The sequence below is a fragment of the Labeo rohita genome, chromosome 7, assembly GCF_022985175.1.
Source record: "Labeo rohita strain BAU-BD-2019 chromosome 7, IGBB_LRoh.1.0, whole genome shotgun sequence".
NCBI lineage: Eukaryota > Metazoa > Chordata > Actinopteri > Cypriniformes > Cyprinidae > Labeo > Labeo rohita.
In genome coordinates this window covers 43,382,913-43,404,805 of record NC_066875.1, presented here as the reverse complement: position 1 = coordinate 43,404,805, position 21,893 = coordinate 43,382,913, and the positions used below count along the sequence as shown (strand labels likewise).

Here is a 21,893-nt window from a genome sequence, read left to right as displayed (position 1 = left end):
AAAACCTTTTGATAAACAATGTAAAATAATAACATGTAAAAGGTAGTAACAGGTTTATAATTGTAGAAATTTCTAACATTATACATTTTTTAATTCTTTCTACAATATTGTTGACATAAATAGATTAAAATAGACCATACAAAGTTGTTTATTTATTCATTCATTCATTCATGACTTTTTATGTTAACCTACAAATTTGATTAATTTGTTTTGTCTATTTTATGTCAGTTTATACTCATCCATATACTACCAGTCAAAAGTTTTTAACAGGATGATTTTAAATGTTTTTAAACAAGTCTCTTCTGCTCACCAAGCCTGCATTTATTTGATCTATAGTCCAGCAAAAACAGTACATATTTTCAATATTTTTACCTAATTAAAATAATTGTTTTCTATTTGAAAATATTTAAAAATGGAATTTATTCTTGTGATTTTAAAGCTGAATTTTTAGCATCATTACTCCAGTCACATGATCCTTCAGAAATCATTCTAACATTCTGATTTGCTGCTCAAGAACATTTAGAATTATTAGTGGTAACATTTTTTCAGGTTTCTCTGATATAGAAATAGAACATTTAGAAGAATAGCATTTATCTGAAACAGAAATCTTTTGTAACATCTTTATCATCACTTTTGATCAATTTAAAGCATCCTTGCTAAATAAAAGTATTTATAAATAAATAAACAAATATACTGATTGGTATAGTGTATAATGTTACAAAAGCTTTTTATTTCAGATAAATGCTGATATTTGGATCTTTCTATTCATTAAAGAATCCTGAAAAAATTACTGAACTGTTTTAAATATTGATAATAATAATAAATGTGTTTTGAACAGCAAATTAGCATATTTGAATGCTTTCTGAAGGATCATGTCACATGGAAGACAACGATACTGAAAATTTAGCTTCAATCACAGGAATAAATTACATTTTAAAATATATTCAAATTATAAACCATTACTTTAAATAGTAAAAATATTTCCAAAATTTTACTGTTTTTGCTGTACTTTGGATCAAATAAATGCAGGTTTGGCGAGCAGAAGAAAGTTCTTAAAAAAAAAAAAAAAAAACATTAAAAATCTTACTGTTCAAAAACGTTTGACTGGTATATATTATAGCATCATATAGATCTGATATTTTGTATCTAACGCAATGACATTCATACATTTGCAAATGTTCAAATACTTTCTCAACATCATTAAACCTTTTGGATCAATTCCAGATAGCAGCCCCGCACTTCACGTGGGCTTTTATCATTCTATATGCTCCTGCGAGTGATCAAAGAGCTTGTTGGGGCACAGCAGATCTGTTTATTATGAAGTGTAGAGTAGCGTTTGGCAGCGAGAGGCTTTGATATGCTTTCACCTGCCCTGGTTCAAGTCAAAGTGAACAGCAGAAGGGCAAAGCTTTTCATTCTTTTAAAGAGACTATTAGTGAGCTCTTGGATCTACAGGGCTCATTATTATTCCACATAAATCTAGCAGCAGATTTGATGAATAAAATGTAAAGTACTCAAGTGTTACACTGAAATGTAAAAAAAAAAGGCCTGTCATCCAAACGGGTGGGAAACAACCAATGTGCCTATCGATTTTAGAGTTTGAACAGCAAAATACAACAAAAAATATGTAACCATGGGATGCATGAGAAAAGTTCATGGTCATTTCTGGCTTCTCTGAATATAGAAGAAATGAGTTCTCATTACAGCTGCTGAGTTGTGTGGTTCGAGTGGATTCATGGACTTTTATCTCCACCTGCTGTTGAAGAAAATTATGCAATGGTTTTCATTCAACAGGTTTCTCAAATATTAAGCAATGAACTAGCAGGTATTTACATTTCACAGACATATTTCAAATATACACATCCTAGCAAATCATATATTTGACAGTAGTCATCTGTCACACATAATGACATCATGATTAAGTACAGTGGGATGCAAAAATTTGAGACCACTAGTGAGAATGCTTATATTTTCTGACTGAATACTGTTTTTCCTTCACAGATTATATAATCAGCATAACAATATGAATTAAAAGTTCATTTTTAAAGACATCTAATTTCAGAATGGTTTAGATTTGATCATCTGCTTTAGCTTTAACAGCAACACTCAAGCAGCATGATCTTCACAAGTTTGTACAAAACCTGACCTTGTACAAAACCTTAAGAATGATTCATAGAGCATTTTGTGCTTCAATGGAAGCAAAAACATCTGACCCTACAAAAGCTCACATGATCAATGATCAACATTCAGTATAAGTGAATAATTTAATTATTCAATTAATGATTTAGAAATAGTGGAAAATCTTAAATATTCCATATTTTATTTTACATCATAACTGTTCTCTGTTTTAGATCGATTTAAAATCCCAAAACTTTTATTTCCAGATTTAGATCATGAAAGCCAGAGTATTGTTCGTTAGACATTGCTATTATTTTACCTTCCAAACGGGGGCATTGTGTGACCAGTACCCCTCCAGATCTACTACAACATTTAATATATATTTACATTTTAACAAATTACATGTTGTCTTCTTATTATCCATCTGACAGTATGGTCATTTTATGGGGACATTCCAGAGACGTAACACTTTTTGTACTGTAAATAATACGGAAAGCGAATGTGTGCCCGAAGAGCACGTTTGTTTTGGTCCAGTCGTTGAAAAATCGTATAGCCTCTGTATCGCCTTTAAAGTTGTCCAGAGGAGATTTAACAATCCAGTGTAGTAATGGGTCCTATATAGCTGTAAACTACTATTCAGGCATACAGTTGAGGTCACATATACCTTGAAGAAACTGCAAAATGTTAATTATTTTACCAAAATAATTGGGATAATACAAAATGCATGTTATTTTTATGTATTGACCTGAATAAGATATTTCACATAAAAGACGTTTACAAATAGTGCACAAGAGAAAATAATTGTTGAATTTATAAAAACGACCCCATTCAAAAGTTTACATACGCTTGATTCTTCATACTGTGTTGTTACCTGAATGATCCACAGCTGTGGTTTGTTTTTTGTTATAGTTGTTTATGAGTCCCTTGTTTATCCTGAACAGTTAAACTGCCTGCTGTTCTTCAGCAAAATCCTTCAGGTCACACAAATTATTTGGTTTTTCAGCATTTTTGTGTATTTGAACCCTTTCCAACAATGACTGTATGATTTTGAGATCCATCTTGAGGACAACTGAGAGACTCATATGCAACTATTACAGAAGGTTCAAACGTTCACTGATGCTCCAGAAGGAAACACAATGCATTAAGAGCCAGGGGTGAAAACTTTTTGAATTTGAAGATCAGGGTAAATTTAACTTATTTTGTCTTCTGGGAAACATGTAAGCTTCTGAAGGGCAGTACTAAATGAAAAAAATATGATATGCTGGCAAAGTAAGAAAAATGTACACATCTTCATTCTTTCAAAAGTTTTCAAAATGATCGATTTTTCTTTTATGCCAAAAATCATTAGGATGTTGAGTAAAAATCATATTCCATGAAGATATTTTGTAAATTTCCTACCGTATATATTTAAAACTTTTTTTTTAGTTAGTAATGTGCATTGCTAAGAACCTTATTTGGTCAACTTTATTGGTGATTTTCTTAATGTTTTGATTTTTTTGCACCGTCAGATTTGAGATTTTCAAACAGTATCTTTGCCAAATATTGTCCTATCCCAACAAACTTTAAAAAAATGGACCCTAATGACTGGTTTTGTGGTCCAGGGTCACATACAGTACGTGCATTGGGAAGCAGTGTTAGAAGATTAGCGCCCTCTGTTGACACTTTTCGGAAGTTGTGGTTTTGTGCTCACGGCGATTTTTAAAGTTGGTAATTCCTAGAAACACGATAAATGACTTAAGGTTATTCATATCGACATCACCCATTTCAAGGACACAATGGAGAAGTCAACTAAAGATTCTTGGTGGCTGCAGGCCGAACATAAGGACAGGTGACAGATTTATATATTTACTGCCGATGCACTTGCCATTAATAACGCCAAAGACACCAATATATGTGACCCTGGACCACAAAACCAGTCATAAGGGTCAATTTTTCAAAATTGAGTTTAATATAACACCTGAAAGCTGAATAAATAAGCTTTCCATTGATGTATGGTTTGTTAGGATAGGACAATATTTATCTGAGATACAACTATTTCAATATATGGAATTTGAGGGTGCAAAAATTTTAAATATTGGAAAAATCACATGTAAAGTTGTCCAAATAAAGTTCTTAACAATGCTACTAATCAAAAATTACGTTTTTATATATTTACAGTTAGAAATGTACAAAATATATTCATGGAACATGATCTTTACTTAATTTCCTAATGATTTTTGGCATAAAAGAAAAATCAATCATTTTGACCCACACAATGTATTTTTGGCTATTGCTACAAATATACCCCAGTGACTTAAGACTGGTTTTGTGGTCCAGGGTCACATATTTGGTTGTTTCTATTCTTAGTCTTAAAATGCCTAAAAAAAGAAAAGCGTTTCTCTAGACTGAGCTTTTACTGATGCAATTATAGCACAATGAGTGCAACTGTAGTGATGCTTGATTCCTTTATCTCTCTTTTAAGCACTGTTCTTGTTAACATAACATTTTTTTTGATTTACTACTACTCATTTTGCCAGTGGGTAAAACCTGTGCTGTTCTCCTCTCCATCTAGCCTAGCATAAGTCTACTTGTATGTCATTTTCAATTTTGTGCACATTACAACATTGGACTAACTGCTTGTAAATCATCTTAAAGCATGAATACTAACACATACTGCTCTTTCACTGACTGCAGATCCATTCACCTCACTGAACCTCACGATTTGTATTCTGACGGTGCTGAAGTGAGGAAAACTATCCAGCCTAGTTCACTAGATCTGGACGATCATGCATCATCTCTCTGAATGATTCAGATCACAGTGGAAGAAACAGCCTCAGGTCATTTGTACCAGCAGAGAGAGAAAATGTAAGCGTAAAAAAATTAAAATGTTCTCACTTTCACTGTATCAAATCATGTCCACATTTAGACTACCCTAGTGAAAAGGTAATAGATTTAAAATGCATTTATTTTATACTAAGTATAGTTCAAGTCTATTAACATTTACTGCAAATCGCTCAAGACTTACCAATATAAAAATTGTAATTAAAGTTTATTTGGAGTACTACTTGTGCACAATGCACATTTCTTAATATTAAGCCTAAATATGTTTTTTAATGTCACTATTGATGAGGACTGTATGATCTTTAAATAATATCGTAAATATTTAAAAGTATACTTGCAATAGCACAAATATACTAAAGTATATCTTTAGTTGGACTTCAGCATTGCTTCAGAACAATTAAAGTGCATTAAGTACAAAATTAGGTGTTCCAATTTAGCAGACTTTAAATATACTAGTTTAGTATACCAAAAGTACAATTGCAGGACATTTTTTATTAAGTACATAATATGTAAATTTATTTGTAGTATACTTAGCATGAAATTTTACACTGTAAAATAATGCTACTCATTACAACTTGAGTTCAGTTGATGCCTTACATTTGTAAGTACAATCAACTTGCTTGTACAAGTCATTTCAACTTAATTCACATTAAACCAAATCAAGATAATATAACTTAAAATGAATTAAAGTAAGGTAAAAAAAAAACAAAGTTGCAATGACCTACTGATCTTTTTTGCGGACAGACAGAGAGTGTCAAAATATTGCTTTTTAATACTGAAAAAAAAAAAAAAATTGTATGAATTTGTTCAAATAAAAGCAATTTTCAACTTTACACCACCATTTAAATGTTTGGGATACAAAAAAATAAATAAATAAATAAAGAAAAGATTCTAATGTGCACTAATGCTCCATTTATTTAATCCAAAATACAGTAAAAATAATAATATTTGTTATAATATTTTATCATTTAAAATAGATGTTTTCTATTTGAATATATTTTAAAATGTAATTTATTTCTGTGATGTAAAACTGAATTTTCAGTTTCTTCAGTGTCACATGATCTTTCAGAAATCATTCTAATATGCTGCTCAGGAAACATTTCTGATTATTATCAATGCTGAAAACGGTTGTGCTACAATATATTTTTGTGGAAACTGATAAAAATAGTAATGATTCATGACTAGAAAGGAATGGCTTTACTGTCACCCAATTAAATGCATTGTTGCTGAATAAAACCATTCATTTATTTAAAAATGGTAGTGTACATTTTCTCATGTTGGATTTTCTGATGTGACATTTACAATGCACACAAAATACACTGAATTTGTGTTATGCTTTTCAACTCAGCTACAACATCAAATGATTAAAAGATGATTAAACGTTCACATTTTTCATGTTTACTTTTCTGTATGATTCAAGTGTTTCCATGATAAAGCAAACAGTAATGAAATGATGTGCATATCTGTATGATTGTCTTACCTATAGCCACTGTATGTTCATCTAGATATATATTCTGTGGAATAATTATGAAAATCTTGTAAGGTAAATCCTGTAGGTATAAATAGCTCAGTCATTCTCATCTCAACACCATTCTCTGGTTTATTTATAAAGACGTGTTCTTTTCCTGCGGTTTGACACGCTTTTCCGATGCTGAAATTTCATGACTGAAAAGTTCCTTGTTTTAAAGTCTTCCATTATTTAAGCACAAGTGAAGATTAAACCATCCACTTCAAATCCAAAAGGTTTTGCTTCAGTTCCACATGTAAGTCCCAAATCAAAATCACTCCAGATCTTAGTGAGACTCGAAATAAGGGCCATGATGAAATCAGGGTTTGTCCAAAATAGCCAGCTGTTTTCTTCCTGATGATGTTTCGGGCACTAAACCATGGTTTCCTTATTCTTGTATTTGCACAAGAAGTGCATTGTTAGATGTTTTGGTCTCTGGTGTTTCTTCACAGGACGGGGAATCTGTAGCCGGACACTGGGATTTGTCTCATTCCACGTCTTGAAGAGGTGAATGTGGTAACGTAGGGATACCTGTAATTAAAAAGGAAGATTACGTGGAAAAACTAGGACCATTTTATCATCGCTCTTTTACAGATTTGTCGTTCAACATAGTCTAGATTCCATCCAAACAGATCTTTTATGAGGTAAGTGTTTTCAAAAACTTGTGAACATTTTCTTTATGTAATTCTCACTGTATCGTCCTGGGTGTCATATAACTAATTAAGGTGTGTTTGCAAGTACTTTAATTGTGCTCCACTGAAAGAGTGAACTTACAACAGTCCAAAAGAGGTATATAGTGAAGAGTGTCAGTGTGAGAACAATGAGTCCCACGGCCTCCATGCCGTTGCTGTAGTACAGATCCATGGCTCCCTGCACACACAACCAGCCTGACAGACTCGCTAAGGGTGTGATGAACAGGAAACAGATTGCGTCCCCGCACAGCGTCCGTCTCTGCTGCTGCATGGAAGGTGTGGTGAACCACTGCAGCCATGAAAAACAGCTCATTAGGAACGGTTTATACTTGAATTATGGCCGTTTGAAAGCTTATTTCACGTATTGTTTGGAAGATAACTCAACATTTTAATTAACTTTTTAATATGGGGCTTAAAATTCAGACAACCTAAGATAAAAAGAAAATTAATTTGCATCCACCCAGATTACAAAACCACTTTACGTAATGCATAGATAAGTGCATATATAAATCAGCACATGGAAAAACAATGATAAGCACATGCAGAAAGAAAGAATGAAAGAAAGAAAATGCAGAAAGAAAAATGCAAAAAGAATGAAAAAAAAATACAGAAAGAAGTGAAAATAAAGGCAGAAAGGAAGAAAAATAAGGAAGAAAGGAATAGGAAAAAATGCAAAAAGAAGAAAAAAAGAGAAAAAAGAAATGTAGAAAAGGAAACTAAGAAAGAAAGGAAATGCAGAAAGAAAAAAGAAAGAAAGAAAAAAGAAAATGCAGAAGGAAAAAAGAATAAAAGAAAGAAAATGCAGAATGAAAGAAGAAATGGAAAAATGCAGAAAAAAAGAGAAAAAGGAAATGCAGGAAAGAAAACTAAGAAAGAAAGAAAATGCAGAAAGAAGGAAAAGGAAATGCAGAAAGAAAGAAAGAAAGTAAAAAGAAAGAAAGGAAATGCAGAAAAAAAGAATGAAAGAAAGAAAATGCAAAAAGAAGAAAGAAGGAAAAAAGAGAAAAAAGAAATGCAGTGAAGAAAAGAAAAAAGTAAGAATGCAGAAAGGAAGAAAATGCAAAAAGAAAGGAAGAAATTTAAAAGAAAATGGAGAAAGAAAGAAAAAACTGCAGAATGAAAAAATAAATAAAATTCAGAAAGAAGGAAAAAAGTGAAAAAAGAAATGCAGAAAAGAAAAAGAAAAGAAAGAAAGAAAGAAAGAAAGAAAGAAAGAAAGAAAGAAAGAAAAAAAAGAAATGGCAAAAAATGCAGAAAGTGCTGAAAAAAGAAAAAGAAAGTGCACAGAACAGAAAATGGAAAGAAAGAATGCAGAAAGAAGGAAAAAGAAACAGAAAGAAAATGCAGAAAGAAAGAAAGAAACAGAAAGGAAGTCAGAAATGCAGAAATGCAGACAAAAATGCAGAAATAAAGAATGAAAGAAATGAAATAAAAGGAAATTGCAGAAAGAAAGGAAAAGAATGAAAGAAAATACAGAATAAAAGAAGGAATGACAAAATGCAGAAAGAAGGAAAAAAATAAATGCAGAAAGAAAGTGCAGAAAAGAAAAAGAAAAGAAAGAATGCAGAAACAAGAAAAAATAAATGCAGAAAGAAAGAAATTAAAAAAGAAAATACAGAAAGAAAAAAAGAATGAACGAGAAAATGCAGAAAGAAAGAAGAAATGGAAAAAATGCAGAAAGAAGTAAAAAGAGAAAAAAAGAAAAAGAAAGAAATAGAACGCAGAAAGAAGGAAAAAGAAATGCAGAAAAAAGATGTGCAGAAAGAAAGAAAGAAAGAAAGAAAGAAAGAAAGAAAGAAAGAAAGAAAAAAAAAAAGAATGAAAAAGAAAATGCAAAAAGAAAAAGTAAAAAATGCAGGAAAAATGAAAGTAATTAAAAAAATAAAATAGAAAATGCAAAAAGAAAAGAAATGCAGAAAGAGTGCAGAAAAGAAAAGTAAGAAAGAAACAGAATGCAGAAAGAAGGGAAAAGAAATGCAGAAAGAAAGAAAAAGAACAAAAGAAATGCAAAAAGAAAGAAAAAAGAATGAAACAAAGAAAACGCAAAAAGAAAAGAAAGTAAGAAAGAAGGAAGGAAAGAAAGCCAGGATGAACAGACAGACAGACTCAGTAATGTAACAGACAGGTTCAGTAATGTGAGGTGAGGTTTGCTGTTGCTCAGCAGGTTGTGATGCTCATGGACTGTAGTGTCATCTTCCTGTCCCCGCCCAAAACATGAGATAAGCAGCAGCGACAGGGATACGTGCCTCATCTAATCTCATTTTCCCGCTAAGTGGATCAGTGTTTAAAAGAAGCCGAGGGAAAGCAGACCCGCCAATATGTGACGTGGGGACACGACTCAGACTCAAGAGTGACTGACTGCAGGAGAACAGATGCTGATAATGCTGCTTAAAAACACTTTCCATATGACTAGTATGAAGAGTGTTGTAAATATGTCCATTTACAGATTTAGCTCTTTTTATTCCCATGTCTTACATAAACTCTGAAGTCAGACTGACAGCCTCATAGTGCAGTACATGTCAGCCAAGGTCAGACAATATCTGCGTTTCCTTAGCAACATGAAGCCAGAAAGCACAAACAGTCAGTTCCCAAGATCAAGTTTCATCACCTGCTAAACCAGCAAAATGAGAATAAATAGAGCTAAAAAAAAAAAGTCAAAGGTGGGCTGAATATTTATAATTATGCAAACTGTAGAGGATTTTATCCTTCAGAGGTTAAAAATCATTTTCAAGCACGGCTGCTGATTATTTTACCTCAGTGATTGGTTTGGGAAGTCTCTCCAGAGCGAACTCAAAGTGGCAGAGCTCACAGCAGCTGGTCCCGGAGGCCGTGAGCCAGCGCTCCAGACAAACGCGGTGCACCATCGCCAGAGAGCCGGCACACTCACAGGGAGATAACAGATCGCCCGCGCCGCTGCCTTCATGACAGATACGACAGAACGGCTCCTCAGAGTTTAGACTGAAAACAGAGACCCGGATATTAACCATCAATTCTGAAGATACAGAGAACAATGACTCATGAACAAACACCTGGGATACTAAAATAAAACATTTATGAGCCAAATAGCCTTTTTAAAGGCATAGTTCACCCAAAAATTAAAATGTACTAACTCTCAGCTCATTCAAGATGTAGAAATTTTCTTGCACACCAGTCCTCTGCAGTGAATGGGTACCGTCACTGCATGAGAGTCCAAACAGTTGATAAAAACAACACAATAAATGAAGTGAAAAGCTGTGGTTTGTATAAGAAACAAACCCATCATTAAGGCATTTTAACTGGCCAAAATATAAATAATCTATAATAAAACCAACCTCTCTTGTCCTCTCAAATCAAAATCCACCAACATATTTGTTTGTGAACTGTTTTAGACTGTTTTTACTTGTAAACGGTTCTTGATCTGTGCACACTTCTATCCTGATTCAGATAAGACGACTTTTCACTGGTTAAATCGATAGTATGGATAGAGTACTCTATTTGAACCAGAAGCAATCATTTGAAGTTAAAAAATCCTTAATGATGGATTTACTTCTTATAAACGTGCAGGTTTTCTCTTCAAAAGATGTTAATTGATGGACTGGAGTGGTGTGGATTACTTGTGGATTACTGTGATGTTTTTATCAGCTGTTTGGATTCTCATTCTGACGGCACCCATTCTCTGTAGAGGATCCATTGCTGAGCAAATGATGTCATGCTACGTTTTTCCAAATATGTTCCGATGAAACAGCAAACTCATCTATATATAAATTGGGGGTGAGTACATTTTCAGCAAATTTTCATTTTGGGAGAAAATTCAGCTTTGCATCACAGGAATAAATAACATTTTAAAATATATTCATATAGAAAACAGTTCTTTTAAATGGTAATTATATTTGCTCTTTCTATGTTTATGAATAAATAACTGCAGTTTTGGTGAGCATAAAATACTTTTTTTTCAAAAACATTAACATTTTTTAACAGCTTCCATAGTTCATTTTGCTATGAAAACATACTGTAACTTTCACAACTTTATCCACAATGCAAAATCTGCAAAAATGTCAACTTTCGGATGTTAGATGTATGAATATACACTGCCCTCCAAAAGTTTGGAAACACCCCTGGCAAATCCTTATAATTTTTTGGTGCAAATACATTAAAGTAACTTGACTTTATCATTGAAGCCCAGCAATAATAATTTTCATTTTGATTACGTAATAATGGGAGTATATACATGTCAAAATCAGACCTTTGCCAGCTGTGATGCCTGGTTACTGGTTTAAAGTTGGGCCAGGTTTTTAAAAGATTTTTGGGTCAGCACACCTTAACAGCTTCAACAGTTGATTGCCAATTAAGTTTAGAATACAATGAATTTAGGCCCAGAATATGCAGGGCTGTAATAGCTGCTAATGGTGGTTATTTTGATGAATTGAAAATTTAAGTTTTTTCTGTGTATAAACTGTTATGTAATAAAATACATTTTCAGTTTTCGTAGTTTGTGTTGTCCAGTGCAAAATTATCACAAATTAAAAAGGATTCATGCCAATATTGTCTAGGACGCTTCCAAACTTTTGGAGGGCAGTGTATATATTTACATGTCACCAATGTCTAATGGGTTTTCAGATACTTTGAGGCCATTTGGCTGAATGACTTCCTCAAATCTTGCCCTGGAGGGCCAATGTGCTGCAGACTTTATCTCCAACCCTATTCAAACATGCCTGCACAAGATTATCAAGGTCTCCAGGATCCCTAGGCTGTATCCAAAATCGCCCCCTATACCCTCATTTACTATTTCCCTACATTAGGCCACTAATACAGTTCACTTGAAGGAGTGAATGAAAATTTCAATCTGGCAAACTGGCAGCTCCAGTAGTAAGATTAAAGGACTTATCCTGAACTCTGTCATGGAAATTATGTAAAAACCCTAGTTCAACAATTAAATTATCAATTTATAATGAATTTGTACATTGTTGTGTTACGCTGTATTACATCGTGGATGAGCACTTTGTACAATGAATAGCCGCAAATCCATCTTCTGGCGAGACGTGGGAATTCATTCGGCGTGCGACTCTCACAGTGCATTATGGGTATTCTCTAGCCGTTTAGTGTGCACTGGTTGTACACTATGGTTTTGGAAACCACTAAAAATGGATGTCTCTTCAAATAGTGAGGATATAGGGGGTGATTTCGGATACAGGCCTAGAAAATCACAGGTGAGTGAGTTTGATCAGAGTGTAAGATAAACTCTGCAGGGCAGTGTCCCTTCCAACCGGATTTGAGAAACCCTGACTTTGACCTACCTGATGCCACCCTGTGTAGGAATCACAGAGGAAACATAAGTGCTGCTATGGATGACCTCCTGTACAGGATCCGTGAAGGTCTCAGCATCCGGTTTCACCAGAATAACAGAATCCGGACCAGCTGGTGAGTCCTCACAGAGCATGACTGCTACACATGAGGCCGTTCATACCTGAACAACTGTAAGCTGAGAGACATAGAGACATAAGGGACATGGGATTAAAGCAATGAAGAGACACTGTTAGCAATGTTAGCTTTCTGTGAGGAACAGACTGAAACAGCTGCTTATTTACACTTGAGATATCACTGACAGGTTAAAAACGCATTAAAATGTATGTAAAAAAACATGTTATGTTAGCTCCCATTTTTGTGAATAACTGATTTCAGTGAATAATGGCTGAGATGTATATTGGGGTTGGTATGTTTTTTTTAATATTTCTTTGTTTTTATTTAGTTAAATGTACATCAAAAACAGTAATATTGTGAAATATTATTATCATTTTTAAAAATGGCTTTCTACTTTAATACATTCTAAAATGTAATTTATTCTTGTGATGCAAAGCTGAATTTTCAGCATCGTTACTCCAGTCTTCAGTGTCACATGATCCTTCATAAATCATTCTAATATGCCGATTCACTGCTCATGAAACATTTCTTCTTATTATCAATGTAGAAAACACTTGTGTTGATTAGAGCAGGTCATGTGGGTTTTCGAAAAATATGTTTTTTGCAGATGGTAACGTAGCTATCCTTCAACGTAAACTGTCTGCAAAGTGCATGATAAATAAAGATATTGTCTCAAAAGAAAGAGTTGACTCTGAACCACAACCTGTAAGTATGATTAATACATTTTGTGTACATTTTCAATTGAGTGTTGAAAATATCAAGGTTTGGCAGTAGCCAACATTACGTTGTTTGGGTCAAAATGATAGATTTTTCTTTTATGCCAAAAATCATTAGGATATTAAGTAAAGATCATGTTCCATTGAGATATTTTGTAAATTACCTACCATAAATATATCAAAACTTAATTTTTCATCAGTAATACGCATTGGTAAGAATTTCATTTGGACAACTTTAAAGGTGATTTTCTCAATATTTTGATTTTCTTTGCACCCTCAGATTCCAGATTTTCATATAGTTGTATCTCACAAACCATACATCCATGGAAAGCTTATTTTTTCAGCTTTCAGGTGATTTATAAATCTCAATCTCAAAAAATGTACCTTTATGACTGGTTTTGTGGTCCATGGTAATATATGTAATGTATACTATAGTGCAGATGTAGGTTTCTCATGCACATGAATTTTATTATTCACATTCAATTTGTTTCATTAGTTTTTTTTAGCAGAGGTACTTATTACCAGTGTTGGGGGGTAACGTGAGTTACGTAATCAGATTACTTTTCCCCCCAAGTAACTTGTAAAGTAACACATTACTTCTTAATTTGCAAGAAAATATTACATTTTACCTTTGATGATCCAGTTCAACCATGCTAATAACCAAAAATTATGTTATAAACTAACATTTGCACTTCATTTTTTCATTGCTGAAGAGTGCTGAACGTTCTTCTCCTGCGTTTTACTGTGCAGACAAGAATTTATTTTTCCTTCAGCCTGAGGCTTATTTATTTCACTTTTGGTGTGAAAGAGTTTTTATGTTTGCCACAAATATACCTTTTCATATTAAAAACAAACAAGCAAGCCCTGCCCACACTTAAAAAGTAACACGAAAGTAATGCAAAAGCAACATAACACATTATTTTTAATAAAAAAGTAATGTAATTCGTTCCTTTTTTAGAGAGTAATGCAATATTGTAATGCATTACTTCTAGTAACTTTTCCCAACACTGAATATTACATTTGGGACATACATGATGTGAATCTGGATCCATTATTAAACTGTAGGACATATGAAACATACATTCTGAGAGTGTGGGAAATGCCAGGTTATTGAAATCATGTGGGAATACCACAAATTAGTTTCTGAAGACTGTCCAAAAGACATCTTGCCTCCCTGAAATTCTCATTGGCCAACAGATGTTTGCGTCAGAGAGCAAACGTTAAAAGTTCTGATTGCATGATGATGCACTGCATTTTTCCTCTACATCCTTATGATGCACTATCAAAGGATTCAGAGCGTTCTCTGAAGCAACATCAACTCTATAGCATTCAACATTTTTTCAGACAGACAACTACTAAAACAACTATAAAATTATCATACGGTCACTTCGCGATTAGCAACAGCAAATCAACAATGTAGTTTTTAGAAAAAGTTGGGAACTTACCATCAGACAGACCATGTTCTTCATCCAAGCTCCCCATAACACGGGCTCTGAAGGCTTAAAGACATGTAGACCTTCTCTCGCTCTCTCTCCGGTCAGATTAGCATTGAGCCCAAGGTCGTTGGTGAGAATAGCTGAGGATTAGCTGGAAGGCAAGGAAAGCACAGGCACAGAGCCGACAAAAGGAAATCCCTCTCACATCACCGTTGGTTACACTCCGGGCACCTCCTCATTCAAGCTTTCTTAATCCAGTTAGTCGTCACCAGTGGCTTTTCATTTTCCTGACAATATGCTAATCGAACGGGGTCTGAGCTTTGACTGTAAACTATTGCAGACATAACAACAACAACAACAACAATCACTGGAAGTACTGGCGACATCTAAACCTCATGGACCAGGTCTAATTTTAGCCCGCTGGTCTAAGAGCGGCCTGATCTCCTGTTAAATACCTTTTTATCTTGTTCACAGACTGATGTCCAAAATGGTGCAGCTATAATTCACTCTAATCCATTCCTACATTTAAGTCGTAGGTGATTTTTAGTATTAATGTGTTGCCAATTTAGAGCTCACATGGTCTGGCAGAGCGTCACTGTTGGTATATTCAATGTACTTGGACATCTTTTAGGGTTACGTAGGGTTACATTTTATAGAGGCTTTTATCCAAACTTTTATTCCAATCAAGACAAAGCAGTTTTTGCATTCACTGTGAATTAAATTCATGATCTTAGTGTTGCTAGTGCCATGCAGTGCTGTTCAACCTACAAGAATGCTGTTAAAATGCATCCCATGTGAGACATCAGGCCAATAAATAAATGTGACCCTCGACCACAAAACCAGTCTTAAGTAGCACGGGTATATTTGTAGCAATAGACAAAAATACACTGTATGGGTCAAAATTATACATTTTTCTTTTATGCCAAAAATCATTAGGATATTAAGATCATGTTCTATGAAGATATTTTGTATATTTCCTACAATAAATATATCAAAACCTAATTTTTGATTAGTAATATGCATCGCTAAGATCTTCATTTGGACCAATTTAAAGGTGATTTTCTCAATATTTTGATTTTTTGCACCCTCAGATTCCAGATTTTCAAATAGTTAAATCTTGACCAAATATTGTCCTCTATCCTAACAAACCATACATTAATTGAAAGCATATTTATTCAGCTTTCAGATCTCAGTCTCAAAAAATTGACCCTTTTGACTGGTTTTGTGGTCCAGGGTCACAAATGGGCAGAATATTATAAATGATATTTATATTGTTATATTGTTACAGTTATATATTTATATAAATGTCAGGATAGTTTTTAAATTCAATAAGAAACTTCGTCATTTAAGATTTATTTTTTTAAATTAATCATATTATGAGAAAGTTATTTAAAAATATATTACATATTCAGTATTAACATTTGTGAATAACTATTTAGACATTTATATGACATGTACAGTGGAGGTCAAAAGTTTACATACATCTTGCAGAATCTGCAAAATGTTAATTATTTTACCAAAATAAGAGGAATCATACAAAATGCATGTTATTTTTTATTTAGTACTGACCTGAAAAAGATATTTTTACATATAGTCCGCAAGAGAAAATAATAGCTGAATTAATGACCCCGTTCAAAAGTTTATGTACGCTGATTTCACTATGTATAATCCTGACTTAAATTTATTTTAAATCAATTTTTAAATCATTTTAAAAGTTTTTAAATTCTGTTTTATTGTGATTATTGTTTTTATGATTATTCTACTTCCGTTTATGTAAAGCACTTTGAATTACCTTTGTGTATGAAATGTGCTATATAAATAAACTTGCCTTGCCTGCGCTTGATTATTAATACTGTGTTGTTACCAGTATGATATGTATGAATGGGGTCATTTTATACATTCAACTATTATTGTCTCTTGTCGACAATATGTAAACATCTACAAAGTAATTTTGCAACTTTGTTATTTAAAAATATTTTTTAAAAATATTTTCCATACAATATTTTAGAGAATTTTTAGACACTTTATAGGATATCTGTGACCTTGGACCACAAACCAGTCATAAGGGTCCATTTTTTTTTCGAAATTGAGATTCATACATCATCAAAGTTAAATAAATAAGCTTTTCATTGATGTATGGTTTGTTAGAATATGATACTATTTGGCTGAGTACAACTATTTGATAATCTGAAATCTGAGGGTGCAAAAAAATCAAAATTTTGAGAAAATCACCTTTAAAGTTGTGCAAATTAAGTTCTTAGCAATGCATATTATTAATCAAAAGTTAAAGGAAATTCACAAAATATATTCATGGAACATGATCTTTACTTAATATCCTGATGATTTTTTGCATAAAAGAAAAATCGATAATTTTGACCCATTGTATTGTTACAAATATACCCCGTGCTACTTAAGACTGGTTTTGTGGTCCAGGGTCACATATATACTATTGATAAAGCTCTCAGGATAATTTTTTTAAATGCAGTTATTTTAAAATTATTTTAAATTACGATTCAAATGCTATGTACAGTGTATAATCTCAATAAGACGCTCAAAGCCATGTGTTACAAAGAATTTACCACAGTTAAGCAGTATTAAACATGAAATGAGGCATGTTTTTATGGGCCTGCTGATTTCCCTTTCCCACAATTCATTAATATCATGTGACCATTTCCCTCGTCTGGTGGTCAGATTATTTGATTACAAATGCCACCTACAGCTGGTAGACGCAGATACAACACAAGCATAATGGACAAAATAGTGGATCTTTGAACACGTGAGAAACTCAGCTGCATTAATCACGGGAGATTAGGGTTAACCCATTCATTTTCATGACTTGATCTCTCTTCGTAGTGCAGGTCTAGCATAGATGAAAGTGCAGAAGGGAAACACTGTAGACAAGTAATCATATGAGGGACTTTCACTCTCATTGAGTCTCGCCCCATAAATCTACCTCTTTCTTTCCTCCCTCTGTCTGCTCGCTTTTCTTTCTGTCCTGTTGGCACTAATCCTGTCTGCTATTCATGGCCAAGCTGCTCGCTAGAATGGCCGGCGGGGACGGACATCAATGTGGATTCCTTCATGAACCGCGTGAAGGGGTGAATAATTCCTTTGACACCTCTTAGACGCTTGCAGGAGAGAGCCAGACACCGGGGATTATCGGAGGAATAAAACTAGCTCTGGTGAAAGAGAACTTTCTCTTTAATGTTGTGGGATGCAGTGAGCTGTGACCGGCTGCGGCGCTATTGTACATTCACTCTCCGTCTGGTAGTGTGGAAGCGCATACAGCCTCTTTTTTGACAACTTCTAATTTGATAATAAGAGATAAAACGGGAAACAAAAAGGAAAGGATCGGAAAAGACTGCAAGGCAGATTTTGTACCATCTGCATAAGCACCAAGGCCCAATATGCCACTAAGCCAAGGTTCCAACATGCAATTTAAATGATTTGTCTCTGCAAAATGTAATATTGGTTTTATAAAACAAATAAACTAGAATGAAACATGCAACATATTTTGAGTGTAACAGGATAACAAACAGGGGAAAAAAAGAGCAGAACTAGATTTTACCATTGTGAATTTACTGGAAAAGTCATCAAGTGGCGGCTTAATGTTTTTCATAATGAGTTTGTTTATATATATATATATATATATATATATACATATAAACACTTGAGAATAAACAGCATATTTAATTGTCAGAATTTTGTTTATTCTTAATTTTTTGTGGTTGTTTTTTATATAAACTTTTTATTGTTTTTTTTTTAAATGTTTTATACATATTTTTTAAATTTTTAAAAAATATATATTTTAACAAACCTTTGGACAGAAATACTTGAGAATAGTTTTCTTTTTCTTTTTTTTTTTTTTTTTTTTTAAAGAGGCATAGACATTGTCACATTTTGATGATAAATTATGATGACTTTTTTTGTTCTTTAGAATAACATATAACAAAATATAAAATAACAAATAACTAACCCTAACCCTAATAAATAACAAAAATTTACATAATACAGTTGAGGTCAAAAGTTTACATACGCCTTGCAGAATCTGCAAAATTATTTTACCAAAATAAGATGAATCATACAAAATGCATGTAATTTTTTTTTATTTAGTACTGACCTGAATAAGATATTTCACATAAAACAAGTTTACATATAGTCCACAAGATAAAATAATAGCTGAATTTATAAAAATGATCACATTCAAACTATTCTTTTCTTCTGTGGACTCTATGTAAAAGCCTTTTATGTGAAATATTTTATTCAGGTCAGTATTAAATAAAAAACAACATGCATTTTGTATGATCCCTCTTATTTTGGTAAAATAATTAACATTTTGCAAGGTGTGTGTACATTTTTAACCTCACCTATATGACCAGGAATGTGCAAGAAAATTTCAAAAAGGAGTCAATTTGGATTTTATATCAACTTTGACTAAAATATATATTGCTTTATTATTATTTTTTGGTTTATATTACAATTCAAGAAGGTGCAACAGACAAATTTGTAGTGCAGAACTGTATCCATATTCAAAACAAACAATTATTGACCACTGGAAGCTACTTTTTCAAAACATAAACCTGACTAAATGTATCATGCTATTTCTTTTCAGCCATATTTTATGTAACAGAACATCTACAGTGCACTACAAGCTAATAATCTGCTATCAGTTGCATCTTCAATGTGTTGGTTACACATGTGCTTGTGTGATAAGGTTCAGACACTGTTGACAGCTCATCAAAGATCAACAGAAATGCTCTGAGAGCAGCCTTCCTGGAAACACAACATGCACAATTAACACACACACGCACACACACTACTACAGAGAGCTGAGACCTGGATCCATGTCTGATAGCCTGGGGCAAAATCACAGCAAGAGCTACTGATAAAGCCATTAGTCATGGTGAGTACGTCAACATCACCGACCCTATGAGCCAGAGCAGGATAAATGCACTGTGCTCAGAGGACAACAATGGCATATATCAGCCTCAACAATTTACTGCACACTCAAAATATGCCTGGTTTAAGGCAAGACACCCCATGAGATATCACCAGATTTCACCATACTTCCCCAGTTGATTGATTACAAGTTTGTCTGAAATGTTATGTTTAGGTATGCAAGCATTAATGTCAGACCAGAAATCTGAACACTGAATAAACCATGTTCAAAATTCTTGTTTCGTTTTGTTTACATATTAAAGGTTTTTACAGAGCGAATTTTTCATCATTTTATCACAACATTCGAGTTTGTTCTTATAACTTCCAGTCAGGTAGATGAAATATTAGGATAATATCTTAATTAATACTAATTAAATCAACCTATTCAATAGTACATTAACCCTGCAATCCATGCTGTTGTTTACATCTGGGTATGTTCAAACCCTCTATAGCTTGCAATATCGTTGTAAAAAATTTCAACATACATGTAATTCCCAATAATCACAAATGAGCAGTGCAGTGTTCATCATCATGCAACTTGGACTAATGCAGTTTTTATCTTGTTGCATCACCAACATGCACTATTAAATACACTCAATATTCCAGGAACCAAATGCATTTGGTTATTACATAAAAGATGCCAGGCACTTATTTTTCTGATAGATCTATCTGTCAGCATAAAGGGCAACACACAAGGACTCTGACTAAAAGAATATCTTAGGTGTAGAAAAAAAAGAGACTACAGAAGCAGTAGTATCCTAAAATACCAAAACACAGTAGAATGGGAAAGGTGCAGGTCAAATGACATGGAAAAAAGACAGTAAGTGTGGCAACTATCAGAAAAGCAACTTAAGAAATAAACTCAGATTTAGCAACTTTTTTTATTCTCAGTATATTGCTGTCAAGCACATGTAGCACTATGTGTGAACAAAACATACAATTATGAGCTGCCAATGTAGAGAGCATTTTGGCACATCATAGGTACTCCCAATGTGAAGGCTGTTACAAAACATAGATGAAGGCTTCTAAGGTACTGTACCTTTTTTCCCTAAGGTCTACAGGTCTTCGTGATCTCACACAGACACTTGTTTTGCTATTTTTTTCTGTCTGCGTTTCTACAAATCTCTTTCCTTAGGTCAAGTATGCAAACCTCTTTGCCACATGCACTGGAATATGTATTATATTGAAAGTTAAATTTTAAAATGAAAATGGCAACATGATCGTTTTATAAAGCATGCATTTATATGTGCTTCATTTTCGCTCGAGGAGACAGCTGTGGAGTCAAAAAAATTAAATGGAAAAAACAACAACTTTGAATCTAGAGAAATGAAAATGGAAAAAAAAAACTATTTAAAAAAAAATATATATATATATATATATATATATATATATATATATATATATATGGTTACTAACCTTTCTTTGTCTTAAGTCCACTTGTGTCAAAAACCTTTTAAAGGCTCTTACTATCTTATTAGGGGCCAGTTAGCAGATAGCATGAAGATAACTGCTATCTATTTTAGTTTAACATTCAAAATAGCTGTTATCGCTTTTGTAAACAACCAGTATCATACCATGAAATTTTACTTTAAATATACAATATCATATACTGGTAAAACAAAAAACAACATTTGATAGACTACCAATCAGAAGTTTGGGGTCAGTATGGTTTTATTTATTTATTTATTTAATAAATCCTTTAAAAAAATACTTTTTTTTTTTTTTGCAAAAATTAATACTTTCTTTCAGTAAGGATGCATTAAATTGATTAAAAGTGACAATAAAAACATTTATAATCTTACAAAAGATTTCTATTTCAAATAATAGTAATAAATGTTTCATGAGCAGCAAATCAGCATATTAGAATGATTCCTGAAGAATCATGTGACACTGAAGACTGGAGTAATGCAGCTGAAAATTCATCTTTGCACCACAGAAATAAATTAATTTTAAAATACATTCAAATAGAAAACAGATATTTGAAATTGTAATAGTATTTCATATTTTTATAGATTTTACTGTATTGTTAATCAAATACATGCAGCCTTGGTGAGCATAAAAGACTTCAAAAACATCCTAAATAAATCCTACTGACCCCCAAATTGATTACAAAGTTATTAACAGAGTGGACAACAACTATCTGGCACATCATTTGAATTTACATTTAAAATTATGCACTTTTAATTTATCCATTTAGCAAACCAATGCAATTTACAAATGAGGCATATCACAAAAATATTTCTCATTAGAGCCAAAAATATTTAGGTGC

The 21,893-nt window shown here is 33.0% G+C and overlaps 1 protein-coding gene across 2 annotated transcripts; it reads right to left on the bottom strand.

The window, feature by feature from the left end:
• Nucleotides 1-5,736: 5,736 nt before the first annotated feature.
• On the bottom strand, nt 5,737-17,849 carry zgc:158785 (uncharacterized protein LOC791214 homolog). Of its 2 annotated transcripts, XM_051114046.1 has the most exons (6): nt 17,640-17,849; nt 14,696-15,017; nt 12,411-12,595; nt 9,891-10,095; nt 7,220-7,426; nt 5,737-6,976 (listed from the first exon to the last, which is right to left on the bottom strand). In XM_051114046.1, exons 3-6 carry the CDS (start codon nt 12,551-12,553, stop codon nt 6,818-6,820), a joined length of 714 nt encoding a protein of 237 aa, XP_050970003.1. In that variant the 5' UTR covers nt 12,554-12,595; nt 14,696-15,017; nt 17,640-17,849; the 3' UTR covers nt 5,737-6,817. The 2 variants fall into 2 exon arrangements, with proteins under 2 accessions (XP_050970003.1, XP_050970002.1); XM_051114045.1 differs by lacking the exon at nt 17,640-17,849 and having other exon boundaries at nt 14,696-15,864.
• Between the last annotated feature and the right edge of the window lie 4,044 nt (nt 17,850-21,893).

What these genes read in the sequence shown, in the direction of transcription:
- zgc:158785 (XM_051114046.1), bottom strand. Translation starts at nt 12,553, where the DNA reads ATGCTCTGTGAGGACTCACCAGCTGGTCCGGATTCTGTTATTCTGGTG. An exon ending in CCTACACAGGGTGGCATCAG is followed by an intron (nt 10,096 to 12,410) that starts GTAGGTCAAAGT and finishes CTCTGTTTTCAG; the next exon opens with TCTAAACTCTGAGGAGCCGT. An exon ending in TTCCCAAACCAATCACTGAG is followed by an intron (nt 7,427 to 9,890) that starts GTAAAATAATCA and finishes TCATGGCTGCAG; the next exon opens with TGGTTCACCACACCTTCCAT.